Source organism: Lepus europaeus, chromosome 17 (assembly GCF_033115175.1).
Source record: "Lepus europaeus isolate LE1 chromosome 17, mLepTim1.pri, whole genome shotgun sequence".
NCBI classification, from domain to species: domain Eukaryota; kingdom Metazoa; phylum Chordata; class Mammalia; order Lagomorpha; family Leporidae; genus Lepus; species Lepus europaeus.
The window spans coordinates 82,086,720-82,107,091 of record NC_084843.1 but is presented as its reverse complement, the minus strand read 5'-3'; the positions used below and the strand labels follow the sequence as shown (position 1 = coordinate 82,107,091).

General features: G+C 46.5%; 1 protein-coding gene across 1 annotated transcript in view; it reads left to right on the top strand.

Annotated features, from left to right (window-relative positions):
• The window catches only part of CSGALNACT2 (chondroitin sulfate N-acetylgalactosaminyltransferase 2), a 54,272-nt gene extending 34,915 nt beyond the window's left edge, over window positions 1-19,357 (top strand). Inside the window, exons 7-8 of the mRNA XM_062214265.1 lie at window positions 11,931-12,012; window positions 17,898-19,357. Of these exons, the coding sequence (XP_062070249.1) occupies window positions 11,931-12,012; window positions 17,898-18,190 (375 nt within the window). The 3' untranslated portion in view covers window positions 18,191-19,357. The remainder of the gene's footprint in view (window positions 1-11,930; window positions 12,013-17,897) is intronic.
• The last annotated feature ends 1,015 nt before the right edge of the window (window positions 19,358-20,372 follow it).

Below are 20,372 nucleotides of genomic sequence, written 5' to 3'. Positions count from 1 at the left end.
AATTTTCCATCTGCTGGTTCACTCACCATATGGCTACAACAGCCAGAGCTGGGCCAGTCTGAAGCCAGGAGCCAGGAGCTTCTTCCAGGTCTCCCCTGTGGCTGCGGGGGCCCAAGCACTTGGGCCATCTTTCACTGTTTTCCTAGGTGCATTACCAGAGAGCTGGATCAGAACCAGTGCCCCCATATGGGATGCTGGCACTGCAGGCGGAAGCTTAACCTGCTACGCCCTGGCTGGTGACCTTTATATTGTCAGTCATGAAAGATCCCAAAGACCTTTCCTAGACTTCTTTTGTTGTACAGGTAGAAAAACTTTAGTTATTACAAACACATTTCCAATACCCACATCTCTTAATAAAATGCTTTCACATTTATTGCTTCAGAATTAGATGTCAGTAGTATGAGGAAAAAAAGAACCTCATGTTCTAGAAGGTGGATTTGTACAGTCATTTCTGTACAGCTTACTTTTAGTGATACTAAAAATTTTTTTTTATTTTTGACAGGCAGAGTGGACAGTGAGAGAGAGACAGAGATAAAGGTCTTCCTTTTGCCGTTGGTTCACCCTCCAATGGCCGCCGCGGTAGCGCGCTGCGGCCGGCGCACCACACTGTTCTGATGGCAGGAGCCAGGTGCTTCTCCTGGTCTGCCATGGGGTGCAGAGCCCAAACACTTGGGCCATCCTCCACTACACTCCCTGGCCACAGCAGAGAGCTGGCCTGGAAGAGGGGCAACCGGGACAGGATCGGTGCCCCGACCGGGACTAGAACCCGGTGTGCCGGCGCCGCAAGGCGGAGGATTAGCCTGTTGAGCCACGGCGCCGGCCATAGTGATACTAAAAATTTAATTTGAACACCCTACTAACTAGAAATTAAAACTACTCTGTTAAATAACTAAGAATGGGTAATATATACTTATGGAAAATTACATGGAAAGTCAGGGAATGGGAATGCCATGTTTCAAAACTTACAGTTACTGCCAAAGCTATAGTTACATAACCTTTTTAAAGATTTTTTAATTTAATACTTTGGAATAATTTAGGTTTATGGAAAGCTGTGGAGCTAGCACAGGGAATTCTCATGCTTTGTTCGGTTCCCCCGATGCCAGCCACTTACATAACCATGGTGTATTTGTCAGAACTGAGACATAAACAGCAGTAAGTTAGCTACACTACAGATTTTAATAGAATTTCACCAGTTTTTCCACAGATGTGTTTTTTATTCCAGGCTGTGTTAACAAGTTTACATTTAACATAATCTTTTATTGTTAGCATTAACAGAAAGTTTGGTGAAGGGGTTAAGATGTCACTTGGGATGCCCACATCTCTTATCTGTGTGCCCAAGTTCAAGTCCCACTCCGCTTCCAAATCCAGCTTCTTGCTAATGCACTCTCTTGAAGGGAGCAGTGATGGCTCAGTAGATGAGCCCCTGCCACCCACATTGGTAGACCCAGCTTGAGATGTGCTCCTGGCTTCAGCCTGGCCCAGCCCTAGCCATTATGGGTATCTGAGGAGTGAGCCTGCAGATGGAAGATCTCTGTCTTTCTGCCTTCTAAATAAATAAACAATTAAAAAAGAAAAAGTGGAAACAAATAAACTAAGAAAGCAATTTAAAATGTTAAAAAACAAACGAAAAGAGAACTCCAGGGAGAGCAGGAGGAAAGTAAAAGATGAAGGCAGAGCTTAGTAAAACAAAAATAGATTGACAAATATAGGGCCTTATTATTTATATGCAAAAAATTATCATGAAATGGGCAGATTCAGGGTACAAAGGAAAATATTAACATTGGGAGAATATGAACGCATTGAGAGAAAGCAGTTTTAGATGGTGAGGTTTTTTTTTAAGATTTATTTTATTTTATTTGAAAGAGTTACAGAGAGAGGTAGAGACAGAGAGGTCTTCCATCCACTGGTTCACTCCCCAGATGGCTGCAATGGCTGGAGCTATGCCGATCCAAAGCCAGGAGCCAGGAGCTTCTTCCAGGTCTCCTACACAGGTACAAGGCCCCAAGGACTTGGGCCGTCTTCCATTGCTTTCCCAGGCCACAGCAGAGAACTAGATCAGAAGAGGAGCAGCTGGGACTCGAACCAGTGCCTACATGGGATGCCAGCACTTCAGGCCAGAGCTTTAACCTGCTGCACCACAGCACCAGCCCCATACATGGTGAAGTTTTAAGAGATTGAATAAAAGACTTAAGAATTTATGAAATATAAGCACAAGTTAAGTTCATATTAGTATTTTAGAAATAAAAAGAAAAGGAAGTTCTGAAGAAGCTAAGAGCCATTTGAGAAGTTAGAAGGACTGGCATTCTGGCACAACAGCTTCAGCTGCTTGAGGTGCTTTATCCAAGCACAGGTTTGAGTCTCGGCTTCTCTGCCTCCAGTCCAGCTCCCTGCTAATGGGCCTCGGAAAGTGGCGGCGAATGACCCAAATACCTGGGCCTTGCCACCCACGTGAGAGACGTGGAGTGGCAGGCTCCTGGCTTTGGTCTGGATCAGTCCCAGCTGTTTCGTCATTTGCGGTATAGACCGGCAGATGGAAGATTGATTTGATTCCCCTGCCCCCCCCCGCCCCCACTCTGCCTTTCAATTAAATAAGTAAAAATGTTTTTAAAAGATCAAAAAATAGGCTGGTGCCGCAGCTCAATAGGCTAATCCTCCGCCTGTGGCGCTGGCACACCAGGTTCTAGTCCCGGTCAGGGCGGCGGATTCTGTCCCGGTTGCTCCTCTTCCAGGCCAGCTCTCTGCTGTGGCCAGGGAGTGCAGTGGAGGATGGCCCAAGTGCTTGGGCCCTGCACCCGCATGGGAGACCAGGAGAAGCACCTGGCTCCTGGCTTTGGATCAGTGCAGTGCGCCAGCTACAGCACGCCAGCCGCAGCAGCCACTGGGGGATGAACCAACAGAAAAGGAAGACCTTTCTCTCTGTCTCTCTAACTGTCCACTCTGCCTGTCAAAAAAAAAAAAAAGATAAAAAAATAGAGCAGTTATCAAAAATTATCCTAAGTACATTGATAAAATGTGTAATTGGTAAGTTTTCCCAAATTTTCAAAGAACTGATAATATTCATGCCATATGATCATATGATCTACTTAATATATTGCAAAATGCCATTATCCTGATACCAGTGCCTGGCAAAGCACAGTCATTCACCTCCATCTTAGCTGGAGGCTGGTGTTATTTATGAATTTAGATAAAATATGATCAGAATGACAAACTGGGGGCGTGTGCTGTGGTTAAGCCAGAGCTTGGGACACCCACATTCCGCACCTGGCCACTCCGCTTCCGACTTAGCTTTCTGCTGGTGCATCCTGGGAGGCAGCACTGATGCCTGCCACCCATGTGGGAGTCCCGTGGAGTTCTGGGCTCCTGACTGCAGCCTGGCTCCGCCCTGGATGTTTCTGGCATTTGGGGAATGAACCAGTAGATAGAAGATATCCGTCTCTTTCTCTGTCAGTCTCCTTTCAAGTAAATAAATAATTTTTTAATGGCAGATTGAGCACCCACATCTGCCTGATCCAACCCCCCAAATCCTTTGTAAAAGTGAGTTACAGTCATGTGTTGCATAAATGTTTTGGTCAGTGATCTCCTGGGATGACAATGGAGCTGGAAAATTCCTGTCAGCTGGTGAGGTGGCCGTCCTGACATTGTCGTGCCACAGGGTACTCACTTGTCTGTGATGGCGCACGTGTAGACAGGCCTGCACTTCTGTTCTGCTGATTGTGTAGGAGTGTAGCGTGTGCGGTTGCGTGCAGTACATAATCCTTGATGATAATCAACTATGTGACTGCTTCAGCTCTTTGTCCTAGTATACTTTTTAACCACTGGAGTGTTTCCTCCCGTACAAGCTTACTGTAGAGCAGTATGCCATGTTGTGCCGGCAGCAGCCTCATACACACTGTTCACTGCATCCCTTGAGGCCACGCCAAGGGATTGACCTGCACCACATAGATTTGTGTCACTCTCTGGTGTTCACACAATGACAGAATCATCTAACACATGGCTCCATGATTTTATTAAAAATAAGTAGGCACATCAATTTTGGAAAAGGAGAGAAGCCATTGGCAGCCATAAGTCTTGAGAAATGTCTGTAAGATAACAACATTTGGTATAGGATTGCTAGACGGAAGAGTCCACAATTTGTTCAGGAGAATAATGCATGAACATGGGGCTGCCTTGCCTCCTCTGAGCTCACAGCAGACAGGGAGTGAAGGGGACATGGAGTGTGAGTGCTTCTCTGGGGTGTGCCTCACAGGAATTGACCAGTAAGTAAAGCAGTCTGTGTGGTCCCTGGAGCTGGAGGGACAGGTCAGGGTGTACAGGGAGCCTGGACCCCAAAGATGAGCTGCTGTGGGCACATTCTCCCGGAGACCATGCTTTGCCCTTATCTGCTGTTAGTGGAGATAGCCCCTGTGATGATAGCTGACAGCCATGGGTGTTTGAACAGTGATTTTTGAAACAAAAATGAATAGCAGCTAACAAGAATAATCAAACATTTTCAATGAAAGCACCATGAAAGAGAAGCACCAAATTTTAACAGAAGAGTTAACACATAAGAATATGAATATCAATAGAAAACAACTTTAAAAAAATACATCTTTAGGGAGACTAAAAATGTGTATTAATCGCGTAAAATGAGATCTGCTACTGAAAAGGAATCAGAACTTGGAAACTGAAAATAGAAAAATCAGTAAATGACTGAATACTAGATTGGTCACAGCTGAAACAGATTTGTAAACTAGAAGGTAGGCCAACAGAACAAGACAAAGAGCAAGAGAGAACGTGAGAGAAAAACTGGGACGTGGAGAACCAATCCAAAACTCACAAATTGTTTAATACTAGTCCAGAAAGGGGACAAAAGAGAATAGAGGGGGAGGAAACTGAAGAAGACTTTGCATAACTAGGGAAATGCAAGTCCTCTGGCATTTGAGAACAGCTGTGAGGGCACAGCCCAATAGCTTGCAGAGACATCAAAGCAGCAAAACTCACTTATCCACAAAGGAATGAGAGTCAGGATGGGATTCACTTTCTTTATAATATTGGTGCCAGAAAACAGTAAAGGAAACCATGGAAATTCTGAAGAAAAACAACTTTGACTCTAGAATCTTTAGTTGACCTACTGTTTGAAGGCAAAATAGACGTTTTTGGACAGTCGGGGGCTCAAAGTGTGCTTCTCTCCCAGACTTTTTCGTCTGACATAATGAGACCTGAAAACACATTAAGAGAGGAAGCCCTGGTAATAAAATGGTAGTGAACAAAAAAACAAATGTAAAACTTTTGTTTAAATAGTTGTTGTTGAAACACATGATAAAAAGGAAGCGAGCAGCAATTTGGGATTTCGAAGTTGGAAGGTATGTATATGGCACACAGTGTTCTACCTAGCACTCTCAGCTAAGGGCCCAAACTAGTGACCCCCAGTAGTCATAGCACACTTGGCTCCCACGTCGTAGTTTCTCCATCGTTATCCTCAGGGATACGCAGGTTCCTCAGATAACATGATGTTTTTACATATAATCTCTGCATATCCCCCTGTCTACTTTAAATCAGCTCTGGGTTGCTTAGGTGACTGTTACGTATCAAGAGGGAAATGTGAGAGTGAAGAACACAGCAATGTAAATATAGAGGGAATGTCCTAGAGATGTGTTTCAGATGATAGTGTCACGATGATGCTAGCTAGTATTTGATGTGCCCTTTACTGTATGCAGGGTGCTCTTCATGTTAAGTCCTTTCCTCATAAGAACCTCTGAGGTAGGTGCTATCACTGGCCCCTTTGACAGATGAGAACAGTTGTGCTGCCATTGGGTGCCTGCCCCAGGGGGGCCCAGAGCCTGGGCAGCGTGGCCCCAGTCTGCCACACAGGCTGCCTCTATTGAATGGACCCCCATGTCAAGAGTCCATTCTGTACCAGGCACCATTCAGAACTGGAGCCCTGGCACCTGGAACGGACATAGTTAACTGATCACAAAGACTTTTATTCCGGCAGGAAGAGACAGTAAAACCCGAAGGTAAGGCTGAGTTGTGAAGAGTGAAGTATGTGGTTTTGGTGCTGCGTTTGGCCAGAAAGGCCTTCCTGGGATGGGGCTGCTGGAGGAGCCGTGCAGGCGGCAAGAAGACATCAGCTGGCAGTGGCTAGGGGAAGGCGGCCGCAGGCAGACGGAACAGTTCCTCGGCTTGTGAGGCACTGGGGTGCAGGGGCACAGTGGTGGGTGTTGCACACAGAGCTGAGTCCCATCGTGGAAGGAGGGGCTTGAATGCTGCACTCGGTGTATAGAATTCTTCACAGAGAAGGGCAGACTGCGTGCGGCCACAGCAGGAGGCGGTCCACGTAGACAGGAGGTGGCCAGGGTGGTAATTAGGAGGAAGGCTGACTATGGTTCGGAGGTGGAGCTCACAGAGCTTGCTGGCGACCGAAGTACAGGGCCTGAGGAAAAGGGAGGGGCTGAGAGAGGGGAGATTCGGACCACAGCTGGAGCCAGGGTATCAGGCGTCCGAGGGGAGGGGCCCAGGGCTGCACTTGCAGGCTGTGTGTGGATAAGCTCGGGATGTGCTTAGGAGGACAGGCAAGGCAACGCAAGAAAATACCAGCGGGTGAATTGGGACCACGAGTGAATTGAGTTTCCTTCCGCTCCCCTCAGTGAAAAGTGTTACTTTAAAAATCAAACGAAACCAAGGATTCCTTTCTCATAGTTTGATAATATTCGAAGAATTTTTACTGAAATTGCTGCAAAATCTTTATTAAAATCAAAATTAGCATTAGGTAGAAATGTCAAAGTGAATATTTTGCTTTAATACTTTGTACCATGATTGCATTTTGACTAAAAGACAAGGATATGAGAGTCTAGGGGTAGGTGTGTGGCCTAGTGATTAAGACACCTGCATCCCACCTCGGCGCACCTGGGCTCACGTCCTGGCTCTGCTCCTAATCTCCAGCTTCCTGGTGACGCAGACCCGGGAGGCAGCGGGTAGGCTCAAGTCATTGGTTCCCTGCCACCCACATCAGAGATCTGGGTTGAGCTCCCAGTTTTGGCGCCCTGGCCATTTGGGCATTTGGAGAGTGAACCAGCAGATACGAGCTGACTTCTCCATCTCTGATGGTGCTTTTTCTCTCTCTTTCTCCCCGCCTCCCTCCCTCTCTCTCCCTCTCCCTCTCCCTCTCCCTCTCTCCTTCCCTCCCTCTCCTTCCCTTCCTCTCCTTCCCTCCCTCTCCTTCCCTCCCTCTCCCTCCCTCCCTCTCTCTCTCTCCCCCTCCCTCACTCCCTCCCCCCCTCAAATAAAAAAAAGTAAAATTAGTAAAGAATATTAGAGTGTAGATGTGGATCTGCCACTAAAATTATATCCCATATGTGTATTTATTTATTCAATAACTACTTTTAGTTCTTCTGACTTGAGAGACAGAGACAGACAAATAAGAGATCTGTCTTTCATCTGCCCATTCACTCCCTGAATCCCTGCAACAGCCAGAGCTGGGCAAGGTCAAAACCTGGATCTGGGCCGGCGCCGCGGCTCACTAGGCTAATCCTCCGCCTTGCGGCGCCGGCACACCGGGTTCTAGTCCCGGTCGGGGCACCGATCCTGTCCCGGTTGCCCCTCTTCCAGGCCAGCTCTCTGCTGTGGCCCGGGAGTGCAGTGGAGGATGGCCCAAGTGCTTGGGCCCTGCACCCCATGGGAGACCAGGAGAAGCACCTGGCTCCTGCCATCGGATCAGCGCGGTGCGCCGGCCGCAGCGCACCTACCGCGGCGGCCATTGGAGGGTGAACCAACGGCAAAAGGAAGACCTTTCTCTCTGTCTCTCTCTCACTGTCCACTCTGCCTGTCAAAAATAATTTTAAAAAACCTGGATCTGGAACTCAATCCGGGTCTCGCCATGGGCATCAGAGGCTCGGGAGCCATCGTCGCCTGCTTCTCAGGGTGAGCATTAGTGAGGAGCTGGACTCCAGTGGAACCAGGACTTGAACCCGGGCAGCTTGGTAAGGGATTCCAGCACCGTGAGTGGCATCTTAACTGCTGTGCCAAATGCTCACCCAAGCAAATATGTGTTGAAAGCTCCTGAGTGCCTAGTGTTACCCAAGGCTCTAAGCTGTAGCAGTGATCAGAACCCACAGAAGTCCTAGAAAGGGAAGAAATGCCTCCATGGGAAACAACAAGAAAAGAAAGTGCGTACTCCATCCGTCAGCTCCTGGCTGAGCCCAGCCCTCAGGGCCGCGGGGTCACTCTGTGCTTTCCAGTGGATTCTGCCACTCTGTGCCAGTGCTTCCCAGCCTTCCCCACTGCTCTCAAAACGTGTCTCCCCTAGAGATCTCCGTGTTCCTGCCGTCCACGGGAGTTTCTCTTGGCTGCCCCACAGACTGCTCAGACGCCCTGAGCCCTGATCCAGCTCCGTGGTGCTACTGTTCCGGCTGACCCTCCCCCTGGCTGTGGAAACCATCTCGGGCCGCGATCAGGACTGCGGCTGGCACCATCAGTCCTTGGTCCCCGCCCCTGCCAGTCCGTCGCTCGCCGACTTCAGTCAGTCCTGTGTGCTGAATCGTTTTCACGTCCATTCACTTTCCTTTCTGTACACACTACAGCCGTCCACACCTCCAGCTCCCCATCCTTGCTATAAGATGCTGCCTCTTACCTGGACTCCCCACCTGCCTTCTCTATTCTTGATACTCCAGCCAGAGTGAGCCTCTAAAAACACCACGTTACTCCTGCTCCGGCTCTTTGGAGGCTTCTCATTGTCATGAGGATGAAGCACCGGCCACAAGACCAGGCACCCAGTGTTGTCTACAAAGCCCAGTAGCCCCTTCTAGGCTGCTTCTCCACCTCATGTGGCCCATGAGTTAATGGTGTTTATAGTGTTAATGGTAAAAAAAAAAATTTTTTTCATCGTTTCATGGCATATGAAAATTAGAGGAAGTTCAAATTTCAGTGTCCATGGAGACAGTGTACTGGGACACAGCTTGCTCCCGTGGGTTAGATACTGGCAGTGACAGCTTCCTTCTGCAGTGGCAGAGGTGGGGAGCTGTGACAGGGACTGTGTTCTGCTGGCCTCTTACAAGACAGGCTTGCCGAGCCCTGGCCTGCACCGGGGGCACCTCACCCTCTCTGACTGAGTCACCATCCTTCAAGGACGCTCTCAGACCTGCAGGCGTTGGCCCAAACTTCCGGTTTGCTGGAACTCTTTCCCAAGCACATCTTTTCACTTGGCCCACTCCTCATCTGTCAGCTTCAACTCCAGCTTGGTGTCTGCAAGGGAGCTATCTCAGAACAGCAGTCTAGGTGAGGCGTCGCTCCTCCCTCTCGCGTTTCTCCCTGCCCAACTCGGACTCGATAGCCAGGCTCTTCCACAGTCCCGTTGGCGCGTGCCTACCTGCTCTGTTCTTTGCGCCTCCCAGCGTTCTCTCATGGAACTTCAGCCTGGTTCAGGGTGACTGTTACTGAAGGCCAGAGCAGTGGCCCACACACAGCCCTGCTCCATACATGGCATGGCTTTGCCTCTGTGACCCCAGGCCTGCGGTTCCTGGGCTGCCCTAGTGTCCTGCACGCCCCTCCTGCACCCCGCAGCCCCTCGCTGCCCCTCCCCCTCCACGTGTCTTGCTTCCTCATTCACTGGGAAAGGAGAAGCAGCGGCAAGTTCTCTTTTCTGCTGCTGCTCTCCTGAGCTCCACCAGCCTTGCTGCCCCAGCCTCTCCCACCCCCATGGAAGAGCTGCCTGAAGGCAGGGCAGCCTTTGGCAGGGAACTGGAGCTCGTCCCTTGCAACTTCACAAGGACTCCCTTAGTCATCCTCCCGCCTCCTGTCCTCATTTTGCCTCCTGTCATTCCCCTAAGCACACAGAAATGCTGTAATCCTGTAGCTTATCTTTAGGAAACACGAGCAGCCCTTCCTTAACCCCAGGCCTTACACCATCAGTCTCCTGTTTGTCAGACACTCCAGGCATACTCCTGCCTCGGGGTCACTGCACATGCTGCCCTCGTGACCTGGAGTGATCGGCTTCCCTGAGTGTGCACAGCTCACTCCCTCGTGTCGTCCAGGCCCCTGTCACACCCCAGGGCAGCTCTGTGCTATTCTGCCCGGGTTAGATCGTCCCCTGTGTGCTCTCTCTGTGCTGTGACTTTCTTCCCAGTATGTGTCACCCCCTAGTAAGTAGGTTTACTTATCTGCTATTTTCTCACCAAAAGGAAGGCTCTATGGGCCAAGGCCTTTGTCACCTGTGTGCACTGCCGGATCCCAGTTACTAGAGCTGTATCTAGCAGATTAAACGTGTGGAAAGGTATGAATAAAATAAAGGAGGTTTATCGGGCTTCAGCTTCTAAGTAGAAGTGATTCTGAGGGCATCAAAGCCCTGATTTTTTATTTCTCTACCTGGACTCAGGTGACAGCTTTATTTTATTTAAAAAAAAATGCTTATTTGTTTTCATCTCCTTTAAAGGCCAGGTAGAAAGAGAAAGAGAGAAATTTTCCATCTACTGATTTATTCTCCAGAGACCCACAATATCAGGGCTGGGTCAGACCAAAGGCAGGGGCCCAGAAGTGCATCCGGGTCTTGCCTGAGTGGCTGGGGACCAGGCACCTGAGCCATCATCTGCTGTCTCTCAGGATGCGTTAGCAGGAAGCCAGATTGGAAGCAGAGCAGCCAGGACTCGGACTGGCCCTGCAGTGTAGGATGTGGGCCTCCCAGGCAGCAGCTTAACCGACGATGCCTGCACACCTGCCCCGACAGCTTCCCTTTAAAGCTGGTTTCCCTCGCAGTAGAAAAGGGCTGCAGGAGTTCCAAATGTCACGTCTACGTCCTGCACCAGGGGTCAGCCAACTGCTCTGTGTAAAACCAGATAAGAAATGTGTTAGGCTGTGCAAGCCGTGCAGGCCTGCTGCGCCGACTGGGCTGCTGTAGCATCACAGCTCTCAGCACAATTTACAGATACGTGAGTGCGCTGTGATTTATGAAGATTACTTAGGAAAGCAGACAGCAGAGCACACCTAGTCCTAGGCTGTAGTTTGCTGGGCCCTGCTCTCAGCCATCCAGAAAGAACAAGTGTGTTTTCTTTTACAAGATTTATTTATTTATTTGAAAGTCAGAGTTACACAGAGAGAGGAGAGACAGAGAAAGAGAGAGAGAGGTCTTCCATCTGCTGGTTCATTCCCTAATTGGCTGCAACAGCCAGAGCTGCACCGATCCAAAGCCAGGAGCCAGGAGCTTCTTCCGGGTCTCCCACGTGGGTGCAGGGGCCCAAGGACTTGGGCCATCTTCTAGTGCTTTCCCAGGCCACAGCAGAGAGCTGGATCGGAAGTGGAGCAGCCGGGACTGGAACCGGCACTGCAGGTGGCAGCTTTATCCACTGCACCGCAGCACTGGCCCCACAAGTGTCTTTTCTAGCAGCTGTCTCAGAAGAACCAGGGGACTTTGTTTTCCAAAGTTTCCAACAACCTCCCCCTTTTTACTTATTGGCCTGAATTTTATCGGATCCTGATAGTGAACCAGTTCCTACTATAGTGGGGAGAGGCTGTCTCACTGGTAGGGTAGTCTTGGCTACTATGAAGCCGTAGCTTCTGGGCTCCTGGGCTGCCTGGGTCCAGGGATTACCAAAGCAGCACACCCACCAGGCGAGACGGGACGGATGCTGAGCGGGCACTCAGGGAAGAGTTGATGAGTTGACAGGTGTTTCGTGTGACTGCTGCCCTCTCAGAAAGGAAACCCCTTGAAGGTGGGCACCACACTGACCACTAGTAACCTCAGCGTGCCCCTTGTACAGGGCTTGAATTCAGTTAGATTGGAAGTGGCAAAAAGTTGGTGCGAACCACTATAATTTTTTTATTTTTCGAGGTTTTATAATATAAATGCATGTGATCCCCCTTGAATGATGGGAAAAAAATATTTTGGAAAATATTTTTGTTTCTTTATTGTTTAAAACTTCTAATTCTTAAGGGAATAAACTGATTTTTTTTTTTAACTTAAGGTTCATAAAAAGGATTCTGGCTTTTGGCGAGATTTTGGCTTTGGAATGACTTGTCAGTATCGATCAGATTTCCTGACCATTGGTAAGTATATCTGACATTTAAAGATAGGACTTTGTATTTACTCTAGCTCTCACAGCATTTTCTTTTTTCTATAAAGGTTTTATTTAATAAATATAAATTTCATAGGTACAACTTTTGGATTATAGTGGTTCTTACCTCCATACCTGTCCTCCCACCCCGACTCTCGTCCCACCTCCTACTCTCTCTCCCATTCTTCATTAAGATTCATGTTTAATTAGCTTTATATACAGAAGTTCAATTCTGTACAAAGTAAAGATTTCAACAGTGGGTGTACCACACAGACACACAAAGTATAAAGTACTGTTTGAGTACTAGTTTTACTGTTAATTCTCATAGTGCAACTCATTAAGGGCAGAAGATAAAAGCATAATTTTTACCGGTTCCTCACCCTTTTTGACTCTTTGCCCACATTTGCAGCAATTGTTAGAAGCACTGTCACTAAAGCTCTCTCTTTTTCTGTTTCTCTCAGATTTAGTCTAAGGGGGCTTCTTGTCTTTTCTTTTTAGAGATGAAGCATCCTCGATTTTCCTTGCATTACTATGCAAAATCCCAGTTTTTAAGACAAATGGAAAAAAGCTGCTCTTTCTAGCTCTGATGGAACTGTTGGAGGTGGGGCTGGCTTCGTTGTCCGTTGCTCTAGGCCCAGAGGTGACCCATCGTCCAGTCTAATGCTTTTCCCCACACCAGCTTCAGTCTTCCCCAGCTAAACATCGAGTGTCAGAAGATGGTTTAATAAAGCAGCTGAAGCCTGATCCTGTGTCTCCCGGCTGCCTCTCCGCAGCATAGCAGAAGTCACAGAATACATTTAGGTGCCTCCTAGACCCACAGTACATTCATTATTATACTCAGTCATTCGTTTTAGAAATCTCTGTCTTACCATTGTAACACATAGATATTGGAAAATCATGAAATGACAGTTAAAAGATTATTAAATGAAACTAATGCCCTTTTTTCAGATTTCTTGCTTAATAAAAAAATCAGCGTTCATTGTCCCTCAAAAAACACATTTTATATATTTTTCAATGCTTATAGTGCCTTATTTTTATATAACAACTTGATTGAGGTATAATTCACATATTATTAAATTTATCACTTTGAAATGTACAGATACTGAGTTGTCCAGCTTTCACCACAATCAAATTTAGAATATTGTCATCACCCTAAAAGGAAACCTCATACCCATTAACAGTCACTCTCCATGTCCCGCTAACCCCCTTCCTCATTTCCTAATCTACTTCTTCTTGCCCCTTCTGGGCATTTAATATAAATGAGATTATACAATCTGTGGTCATTTATAACTGGCTTCTTTCACTTGGCATATGTTTTCAAGATTTGTCCATATAGTGTAAGGCACTTAATTATTTTACAGCTGAACAGTGTCATTGTATACCATATTTTGTTTATCTGTCCGTTGATATGCGTTTATGTTGGTTCTACTTTTTGGCTCTTAAATTTTGCTCCTATTATGAATATTTGTGTATACGTTTTTCTGTAGATATAGCTTTTGAATTCTCTTGGCTATATCCCCAAGTATAGAATCCCTGGGCCACGTGAAAGATTGTTTAACCTTTCACAGAATTCTACAGTGTTTTCCTGAGTGCCTGCATCATTCTCTCTTCCTGTCATCAGTGTATGAGAGAGCTGATTTCTCCACGTCCTCATTAGTACTTATTATTTTCTGTCATTATAGTGGAGGTGATATGGAATGTCACTGTGGTTTGATTTTCATTTTTGTGATGTCTAGTAATATTGAGCATCTTTTCATGTAATTATTGACCATCTCTTGAGTGAGATGTCTACTCAGATCCTTTGGCCACTTTTAATTGAGTTACTGGAGTTTGTTGGGCTTCTTGGAATATGTACATTACTATTTTTCATCATATTAGGGAAGTTTCAGTAATTATTTCTAGAAATATTTTTCTGGTCCTTATTTTCTCTTTCTTATATTCATTATATGTATGTTGATGGATACATATAAGCATAATTTATTTTAATTTTTGAGCATATTCAGAATGGCTGCTTTGGAATCTTTGTTAAAAAAAATCGGAGCCCTGTCAGGCATTTTGCGGTGCCTGCTTCCTGTCTTTTTTCTGATCACATCTTCCTGTTTCTTTGCCTGTGTCAAAATTTCTTTTGAAAACTTGACATTTTCGGTAATAAATTGTGACAGTTCTGGATACTTACTTTCCCATACCTCTAGAGATTTCATTTTTGTCTCTCCTTGCTTGTTTGTTTTCTGATGTGGCTACTGTTTTAATGAATGTTTTACCCCTCATCGCTACTAAGGAGCACATCAAAAGCATTCTTTTTAGCTTCAGTATTTTTTTATCTCTAGCATTTATTTACTTCTGATAGCACGTGCTTCTCTGCTTACATCACCCATCTTGACTGCTCTCTGCTTATCTATTAGTACCCTTAGCGTGTTAGTCACAGCTGTAGATTCCTAGCCTGGTAACTGCAGCCTACCTACCAAACCTGAATCTGGACCAAGTGTGTGTTCTGTCTCTGCACACTGGTTTTTTTGTTTGTTTTGACATGTTAGTATGCCTTGTAATCTTTTTTGTTGAAGCTGGACTTGATTTGCTGGGCAGAAGGAACAGCAGTAGTACCCACTGGGGATGTGGTGGTGAGGTGGGGAGTGAGCCTGTGCCCCTGGACTGTGAACCTAACGCGGCTTCTCTGTTCTCCCCTCTCCTCCAAGACAGAGGCTACTGATAAAACCCCTGCAGGTTAGGCCCTGACCCTCGGTAGATTGCTCTGATATTTTTCAAAATGGTTGTCCATCCGGTTCTCTGCCCACGCCCCACCCCTCCACCTCCCAGTCCCCAAAGCATTTTAGAGGATTTGTCTCTGATACTCAGTATGAGAACCCAGTAGAGCTCCTATAGATAAAACTTGCAAAGGAGTGGGGTCCTGATGACAGGTCCCCCTCCCTCCGCTATTGAACTCTCTTCTTATCTATACTTGAGACTCTAGCAGTTCCTCAGTTACAGCCCAGGCTTTCCTACCGGAGTGTGGCTCCTGGCCAGTCTGCTACAGGAGGTCGTTACTATTTTTGTTATTGTTGTTTTCTTGCCTGTCTGGCTCTCCAGTGTTGGGGGCAGGAGTTTGCCCTGTGACCTCACTTCACTGAGTGAGAGGATTTGTTGATTTTTCAGTGTGTTCAGCTTTTGATTTGTTGGGATGGAGACTAGAAAGCCCAGAGCCCCTTGTTGAAGTGTCAACACAGCGTGTCTGGTGTTTGAAGAGCTTTTCTGTATCTACAGGGAAGAAAAACAGAGTGTAACAGGGCATTTGGTAAAGCTGTGATCGTTCAAAATAACACTTCCAGAGATTTCAGGATTACCGTCTACCTTGTGAATGTGAAATTAAATGGGGTAGAATTGTTTCACAGATACAGGTTGGAAACCTTGCTTCTAATTAAAGAATCATCTTTTTTTTTTTTTTTTTTTTTTTTTTTTGACAGGCAGAGTGGATAGTGAGAGAGAGAGACAAAGGTCTTCCTTTTTGCCGTTGGTTCACCCTCCAATGGCCGCTGCGGCCGGCTCATCGTGCTGATCCGAAGCCAGGAGCCAGGTGCTTCTCCTGGTCTCCCATGCAGGTGCAGGGCCCAAGGACTTGAGCCATCCTCCACTGCCTTCCCGGGCCATAGCAGAGAGCTGGCCTGGAAGAGGGGCAACCGGGACAGAATCCGGCGCCCCAACCGGGACTAGAACCCGGTGTGCTGGCGCCGCAAGGTGGAGGATTAGCCTGTTAAGCCACGGCGCCAGCCAAGAATCATCTTTTTTTGTCAGTTTTTAAAAGAATCTGTTTTCTAGCTCTGCTAAAAATTATAAATGGTTTGTGTTCTCCATGCCTCCTGAAAAAAAAAAAAAAGATGTATTTATTTACATGGACAGCAGAGTTACGAAGAGAGGGATGACACTTCATCCACTGATTCCCTCTCCAGATGGCTGCAACAGCCAGGCTGGGCCAGGCCAAAGCCAGAAGCCTGGTCTCCCGTGTGAGTGGCAGACGCCCAAGCGCTTGGGCCATCTTTCTGCTGCCGTCTTCCTAGTGGAGGTGGCTGAGGTAGAGGTTCCTGCCTTCAGGAGCTCCAGAAAGAGTTCAGGCATGAGACAGAGAGCAGTGGTAAGCAAGGTAGCAGAGTGTAACGGGGTAGGGCACCTGTCAGGAGGGGAATCTGATGGGGTAAGCAAGGTTACATGGTTTATGGAGAGGATACACCTGGCGGGCCAGGTGGGCATCTCAGCAAAGAGCCGAGGGGCTGAGCTGAGAGAAGCACACTGATGGAGCCGGTGGGCATCTCAGGAGAGACGGCATGCAGCCTGTGTGCAGACTGGGGCTGGAAGGGAATGGGGTCCAGTTCTTCCCGCCAGCTCTCCTCCTTGCCACCCTCTTCTCCTGGACATAAAGGTCTGCTGGGTGTGCAGGGGTGAAATTCCTCCCAGGGTTTTATTACCCACTGTTGTCAGACTGGGTAGCCCACTTGGCGCTGAGGGGGAGGCTGGCACCGCCTGTAAAGTTACTGGGGCTATGGGCAGGACTCTGTAGTGTGAAACACAGTGTTGCTTCTCAGGTGTGCTCCCCAGGCTGCTGGGGGCGGCGTCATGCCTCTCCACAGGTGCTTTGTCTTCCTTAGGCCCCTCTCTCACACACATAGGCTCACTTCTAACTTCCTGCTGACATTACCAGGTGCACTAGCAGGGGGCTGGATCGGAAGTGGAGCAGTGGGGACTTGAACTGGCACTCACAGTGGATGCTGCCATCACAGGCAGCAGCTTTTGCTACAGTGTTGGCCCCTCGGTGCTCCTTTAGATCGTTGTTCACCTTGAGCATAGTTTGAAAGTAATCTGTTTTATCTCCATGTCATGTGTCACCCCACTGTAGTTAGCCTTCTGCCCCATCTCTCCATCAGAGTCGTTCTAGGTAGGATTATAAGTAACGTTTTTGCTGCCAGGCCATTGGTTCTTTTTAAGTTCTTAGTAGCACACACGACAACTACAAGACACTTTCTGCACTTGGTGATGGTACCTTCTCCAGAATTTTCTTCCTTGTCTGGGGTCACTTGTCAGTCTTACTGACTTACCTTTCTCTGCCTCTGATTAACCTCTAGAAATGGGCATTTCTGATTGTTCAGACCTAGGCTTTGTTTTCCTTCAATTAAAAAAAAATTATATATTTGAAAGGCAGAGTAACACAGAGAGATCTTCCATCAGCTAGTCAGCTCCCCAAATAGCTACTGCAGCTGGCTGGGCCAGGCTGAAGCCAGGGGCCCAAGCACTTGAGCCAACTTTCCCTACTTTCCCAGGCACATGAGCAGGGAGCTGGGTTGGAGGAGGAGCCGCGGGACTTGAACCAGGCTCTGATATGGGATGCTGATGTGGCAGGCGGCCTAACCCACTGAGCCCTTTGTCTTTCTGGTAAACTGCTTCAGTAGTTTTCATTTATTCTGTTCTTTAAATCATCTGTTCCCCCATTCTCACATTTTTAGCTCCAGCTTGGTCCTTGTTTGTTTCCCCCTTGGAAAGTTTTCTGGAAACCAGAAAACACACACACACACACACACATCTCAAAGAATAGAACAAGAACCTGAGATTATAGATGGTTTACATATCCTCCTCTATTTGACTTTCTACAGTTTTCTGTAGATCTTTTCACATTTCCAAAGTGTTCTCAGACTTTTGATCTCACGCTGACGGCCTGGAGCTGCTGGGGTCCTCCTGGCACCTGGCGGCTGGACGGCAAACAGGGACGTCCGTCCTCCACGTCAGTGACTCGGCGCCGTGCAGTGCTGTCTCACCAGAAGAACGCCCGTTTTTATGAGGCCTGCAGGTGCTGTGGGTGTCAGGCAGTTGCTTACCGTGTCAATTTTGATCCTGCAGGTGGATTTGACATGGAAGTAAAAGGCTGGGGTGGAGAAGATGTTCATCTTTACCGAAAATACTTACACGGGGACCTAATCGTTGTTCGGACTCCAGTGCCTGGTCTCTTCCACCTCTGGCACGAAAAACGCTGTGCCGATGAGCTGACGCCCGAGCAGTACCGCATGTGCATCCAGTCCAAAGCCATGAACGAGGCCTCTCACTCCCACCTGGGAATGCTGGTCTTCAGGGAGGAGATAGAAACGCACCTTCATAAACAGGCGTACAGGACAAACAGCGAGGCTGCTGGTTAGGGTGCCACTGCACCACAGCCAGCACTGCGTATTCAGCCTTAATTCCAGCGCCAGCTGCAGTGCCTCTTTCAGGGAAGACGTGTCTATTTTTCATGTTCTTTCTGACGTTACTTTAGCTTGATACAAGAAAACAAAGGTTTCAGTGCAAAGCCTCTGTTCTCGGAGAATACTGCACTATGAAATAATTGACAAATGAGATCTGGTGTTTGTCCCAAAAGTAGCTTTGAGTTAGTTTCTACGCTGTACCCTGTTCTGCTTGCATGTGGGATTTCATGTTGCCCCGGATGCAGGGGGTGGCGGGATGAGATGTGCTGGGCTGAGGGAGGGTCAGGTGCCTCCCTTCCCTGTGGGAAGACAGTCTTACAGGAGTAGTGTTCACCTGCCAGCCGCCAAGCTCATCAGCTAGGTGTCTAAATAAAGTGCTCTGGTTGGCTGAAGAGTCCTTTCGCACTGACGCAGAGATAATTAAATGGCACCTGTAAATCCCCAACCAGTCAAGAGAAAAGAAAAATCAAAACCCCTGAATGTCTTTCTCAATGAATGAGTAATAATAGGAAACAGGTTAGAGCCTGTGGCTTAAATAAACATACAACTATAACATCATGTTCAGGATTAATGGTCACAGTTGCAGTAACTGTTGAACAAGCAGAAATAAACACAGAAACATTTTTAACAGCTTTTAATTATGATGGCGTACAAGATATTAGCAGTGTCTCAGAACATCAGTTTACGTGAGTGAGCTACACCAGGGCCTTCCCAAGGTGGCTTGGGATAGATACTATAGTGTGATTTTGCTTGTTTTTCGCTTTGTATTGTCTCATTTAGCATGGATCCATATATATTTATTATCCTTTATTTTAACTAATATATATGTACTTGCATTATTACAATAGTGAGTTGAAAGAATGTCACTGAGGCGAGGAAAACAATGTAATGAGATCTACTGTAAGAGAACTGATTTGAGGAGAGAGAAGATAGTCTGAACTGAAATCTGAACTATAGAATATTTTAGAGAAATGTATTACTTGCCTATAGAAAGAATGTTGTTTTAATTGGGGTATAAACTACAGACAAAATGAATAAGAAAATATATTCAGATAGGACTGTACTACATTATTTATCACTCGCGGCTCTTTTACCACTGGGTCAGTTGCTTGATCCAGAAAATAGAGATAAGGTGGAAAGCATGCATGAACTTTTTAGCCTTTTCCTTTTAAAAAGGACCTCATTGTATATAAACCCCTGAAAATTCACACAGGAAAAATCATTACTCCTTTTGGTCAGTAAATTATATCTGAAATGTCAAAAGTTCTAAATTCCTAGGTGCTAAATGAATTGAGTTTTACAATTCCTTTTAACCAATTATTACAAACCTTAAGTCAGGGTAGTGTTTAGGTGTTTTTTAAAGGATATGTAAAATGTTCTCTGCGAGACAGTTCAGACTGCGTCGTCTTTTATACACAATTATTTATCGTGAAGCCCAGCGAATTATGGTATTTAAAGTGAGAGAACTTAACTATTTGCACAGGTAAGTTGAGGATTGTTTTTTGAGAAAAATTATTTTACTTTTATTCCTGTTTTTTTAAACTAGCTTTTAATTTAAAGACAGAAGCTAAGCAGTGGAAATATATTATGTTTTTGACATTAAATGGTACCAATAAAGTATTTTGTTACCAAAAGTTAAATGCAGTTGTGATATATCATTGTCTTTCTGTTGAAAAATGTCATGAATACAGACAAGTACACCACATGCATTTGTGCGTTTTAAAGAAGAAGAAGGCGAGCCAGTACGGCAGACAGCAGGGACGTCACCGTGACCACTGTGTGCCCCTCTGCATCCCACACCCTCACCCTCTCTCTAGCAGCCCCCTGGTTGTCGCAGTCATTTTGTACTTCCTCTACTCCATTGTTTTCTCAACTGTGTATGTACCTGTACCCAAAATACTGTTTAGAATTTACATACATTATTATCTCACTATATAGTCTCTAACTTTCTTTCATGCAATTTTATATTGAAAGGCACCCATGTCAATCTCAAAATTCACTCTTTTTTATTATTGAATAGTATTCCATTTGACTATACTACAGTATTGCAAAATTCTGCTATTGGTAAATATTTGTTGTTGTATTTTTGCTGTTTGCTTGTTTACTGTGGTTGTTACAGGCAGTGCTGCCATGACCA